Consider the following 4,425-nt stretch of genomic DNA (forward strand, 5'->3'; position numbering starts at 1 on the left):
GCTACTGCCTCTCTGCTTTCCCGAGCGGAAAAAAAAAAAAGGAAAAAAAAAACACCTTCACCTCCTCCTCGGTCTCCTTCAGCAGAGCCATCACTTCTCTGAAGAGCATGCAAATCAGTTTTTTCTCTCGTTTCCAGTTATTATTGTTTCTTTGAAAAGACTATTAACTTCCGCCACTCTTATCACATATTTGGTCGATATATGCTTTGAGTGTTTTTTTTTTTTTTTTCATGTTGCTTGTTTTATGGAGGGTCACTCTCTTGGCATGTTCGATAAACAGACAGGTGTTCGGCACATCACTCCTGTGTGTTTGGACTGGAATAAGAATAACGTTCAGGTAGGCCAATTTCTTATTTATTATGAGAGGCGTCTATGTTCATTCAGGCCTAAATATTTTCTAACTGTCTTATCAGAAAAAATAAAACTAAAAATAAATAAATAAAACACGGAATTAGTCATTTACGATTTTAAAACGTGCTGTATAAAGGCCCCATGTAAAAATTATTTTTAAAAAACAGTTTATTTTTGCACAAAATGGTGTTTTGGAAAATGTCTGTATAAAGCTGTTGCTCAAATTTCTTTTATTGTCAAACTTATTTCTTGATCTTGCCTAATAAGATGCATAATTTACGGATCGATTTAGTTATATTTATTACTTTCAGTTTTCGTTTGACATTTTATTTAATTTAAAAGTAAAAGGCTTCACACATTTTTCAAAACATCATAAAATAATAGGATTATGTAAATCGCTAATGGTCGATTTTATAGAATTTAATTAGGAAATTTGCAGTGCGGATTTGGAAGACGCACCAAAAAAGGTTTTACATTTTTCTCAACGCTGACAACATTTCCTGTCCTCGTCTGTGAGACAATTCACCTGGGTCTAAAAAGGATGAAGTCTAAAACAATTTGAAAAATTAATTTCTTCTCATTTGAGACTGGTTTTCCTGCGCGGAATGGCCCCGGGGAGGTGCTGGCTGCGTGCTGTCATGGCTGCTGTAACCCTGGAGTGAAGACGCAAAATGACAGGAGGTGTTTATTTTTTTTTTTAAAGCGCGAGTCATTTTTTGAAAATAAGTCTAGCAAAAATAAAATATGTGACATTTTTTGCAAGAGTCAGCAGAAACGACAAAGACATGTTACATCAGTTATTAGAGTTATCTAATGAGCATAATGTTAATGCATTTAATAAATTCTTCATCACTTTCTCCCATTTTGTATTTAAATGTGAAGTCTGAATAGATCCTCTGTAACATTTTAAAAATCGATGATTTTCATCGTTTATTTTCAGCTGCAAAGATAAATATTAAAATTCTATTTTGTTACAACAAAGCATTGCTAAATTTGTCTTTTAAATTTTTCAATTAATCTGCGAAATGCTCTCTCAGATGGTTTTTGCGGCGGCGGATATGCTGAGAACAGCGGGAATTCTGCAGCCAACCYAACAGAATTACATGAATGAAACGTCTGACTTAAAAAAAAACAGCTTAAAGAACAGAAAGAAAAAATCAGCGCTCTTCTAACAGTCATGACGTCACTTTATCTCTTTAYTGGAGACTCCGTATCTTTGATTGATTGAGAACAGAGCAAAGGGAACTTTTCTGTACAAATAATCTCAGCACATGTGAACAGGGCCACCTTAACCTGCTGGGCCCYGGGGGGCTAAAAGGTCTCATAGGCCCTCCCCCAACCTTTACACACCACCACCACCACCAGTTTTCAGGAGGTTTGTTATAGGGTATTTGACAACAATACAAAAATTGTGAATTATCTTCTGGTATGTGTCCATTTCCTTTTTTTTTTTTTAACAATGATATTACTACTGAGATAAGCATCCCCCCCCACCCCCCATACACACACAGGTGGCTCCCTGGTCTCCCCCAGGTGGGTGAATCAGAGAGCAACTTGTGGGTTCGTCTTCACGGCAGCGGATTTAAAAATATTCTGTTGTTTTGGTGAGCTCTCCAGTGTTTTTTATTTATTTATTTATTTATTTATTTATTTATTTATTTATTTATTTTTTGCTCAATTAAACCTTTTTCCCGACATGTTGACAACTGTCATTCTGTCATCGAGGGACACGCCCCAAAATTAGCAATGCGCATTCTGACTGGTGAACATTCAGTCCATGTGAGTCTCTTTTTATTTGGRTCAATCAACGACCACAAACATGCACTGAAAGAGATTAACCTGCAAAGGCAAATAAATTTAAAAAAAAATCCAGCTCATCAGGTGACCTCCGAATGACAGACCCCTCAGTGCTTTGGACCCCTGTGCTTCAGCTCATGAGCCACAGCTGAGACAACGTGTTGCTTTTTCAGACTTGTAAATTTTCTAATGTTATGCTTGATTAAAGGCTGGAGAGCATGTGTCTCAGGCCCTGCACCTTTGCCACATTTTTCCTCCCTCAGTCACATGGGTTACTGACGCTGTTAAGTAACTGTGGCCTCAGAATTTAAAAATCAAACTAATGAGGATGTTTCAGCCTGCAGAATGTGATCAAATGCAGGAAACTGAAGAATAAAAGTGGAGGCGACTTCTCCCCACCTGATTCAGTTGACCTGCTGTGAGTTTAGATCTCTCTCTCTTTAGTTTTGATAAAGCTTCATTCAGTGTTTGAGCTGTGAGTATCAGAACAGAAGGCTTTGTTTAGGAAGAAGGCAGGAGGACGGAGGGGAGGCTCAGACTGCAGGAGGAGATGCTTCCCCTCGGAATGAGATGATGATGATGATGTTGAGTCGGGCAGGTCTGGGCACGCTCAGGCCTCCTGGTACCTTGTGCCACCTCGCTGGGGCGGCATGAGTGTGATCACACCTGAATGGTGTGTGTGTCTGTGTGTGTGTGTGTGTGTGTGTCTATTTTTAAAATGAACAGAAGTTTGTTTGACCAATTAAGCAAATATTTTTCCTGTTGTTTTATTTCAGTTTACAACTTTAATAACTTCAATGCTCATTCTAAGCTTTATAAACAGAAGACATAAATAAAAATCTTTGCATTCTTTGCAGAGTGACCTGCCCCTCACCAGACTGCCCGTCCTTTAAGATGTCCCAGTCCACTGTTGCAGAAGAAGGAGGCACTTTAGAGCATCTGTGGAGCTCCCTGTGAGTGGCAGCAAACACCTGCAGAACTCATTCATTTTTGTGCTTTGATTTAAAYATGCATAAAACACACTTCATGCAGCAACTACAATGTTTTCTGTTAAAATGTAAAATATTTTTAATGATGAAAATCAGCCTTCATTGGCCTTTCATGCCAGGTTTTTAGTCTAAGAACATCTTGTGTTGAGAAATTATCAAATTAGTTGAAAAAAAATATCAGGCACAACAATATCATAAGATGCCATGGAAATGGAGGATGTTGTGAATGACTTTTAGCCACTATCAAATGTGATATTTTTTTGTTTGCTAATGTCACTTAGGCAACCGTCCTGAATTAGTTGGACGCCGTGTACGTCTAATAATTTTGTGCAAGTTCTTTAAATTCTATCYTGAGATATTTTGGCATAAAAAAACAAACATTGTCTGCTTTTGTTTTTCTGCAGCAGGGGGCAAAAATGATGTGCATAAACTTTAAAAGACTTTTTACTTTTTCATCCACACCTTCTTTCTAGAAGCATCTGATTTAATTTGCATTAAGTAAAAAAAGATTATTTTAAATCTTATTTTGGTGAGGTGTGTGTGTTTTTCCCCCTTTTATTATTACAATTCCTGTTACATGTTACAATTACAATTACTACTTCACACATAAATCTAATTAGCCTAAAAGTTAAACTCCTTTAATATTCTGATTTCTTTGCATTGTATTGTAATGTATTGTATTGTATTGTATTGTATTGTATTGTATTGTATTGTATTGTATTGTATTGTATTGTTTTTTGTTGTTGTTGTTGTTTTTGTGCAACAAAAGTCTTATTCTGGTACAGTCGCACACTGTTTTCTGACAGTTTTTCCATCTGGATAATTTTGTATCCTTAATATGATCACAGGGAGCCAGACAGCACCTATTTCGAGCTCCCTCCAAACAGCCAGCGCGGTGATCATTCAGTGCCCTCGACGAGCACCCCGGGGAACCACCGCAACTGTGCCGAGGTCTACATGGACGTCTTTCACATGAGAGACATGAACGACAACGTGATGGTAGGAACACGAGTTTGTCTTTCTTTAGTAAAAAGGAAAATGTGTTTGCTTTTGGGAAGCAGAAATGTATTTGGGGTATAGTAGTTCTCAGTTTCCAATCGTTTTAAATTCACAGTGAACACACAGATATAAACTGACACATCCAATCATATTTTTTATTCTTTGGCTTTTTCCCTCCAGTACTGAAACGATTCCCTCCTGTAGTTTCCCTCTTCTCTGCAGTTTTTTCCCTCTCTGATTTTTTTTTTTTTTTTTTTTGCTGAGAGACCTGTTGGGACTGTGTGTGTGT

The 4,425-nt window shown here is 37.4% G+C and overlaps 1 protein-coding gene across 2 annotated transcripts in view; it reads left to right on the forward strand.

The window, feature by feature from the left end:
- The window catches only part of tp73 (tumor protein p73), a 27,714-nt gene that overhangs the window by 2,422 nt on the left and 20,867 nt on the right, over positions 1–4,425 (forward strand). Inside the window, exons 1-3 of one of the 2 annotated variants that reach the window (XM_014001648.1) lie at positions 226–337; positions 3,006–3,101; positions 3,986–4,136. In XM_014001648.1, coding sequence (XP_013857102.1) covers positions 231–337; positions 3,006–3,101; positions 3,986–4,136 — 354 coding nt within the window. In that variant the 5' untranslated portion in view covers positions 226–230. Of the gene's footprint in view, positions 1–225; positions 338–3,005; positions 3,102–3,985; positions 4,137–4,425 lie in introns of those variants that run through there. The other variant, XM_014001649.1, reaches the window with a different exon arrangement.

The sequence above is a fragment of the Austrofundulus limnaeus genome, unplaced genomic scaffold, assembly GCF_001266775.1.
Source record: "Austrofundulus limnaeus strain Quisiro unplaced genomic scaffold, Austrofundulus_limnaeus-1.0 Scaffold10, whole genome shotgun sequence".
NCBI classification, from domain to species: Eukaryota; Metazoa; Chordata; class Actinopteri; order Cyprinodontiformes; family Rivulidae; genus Austrofundulus; species Austrofundulus limnaeus.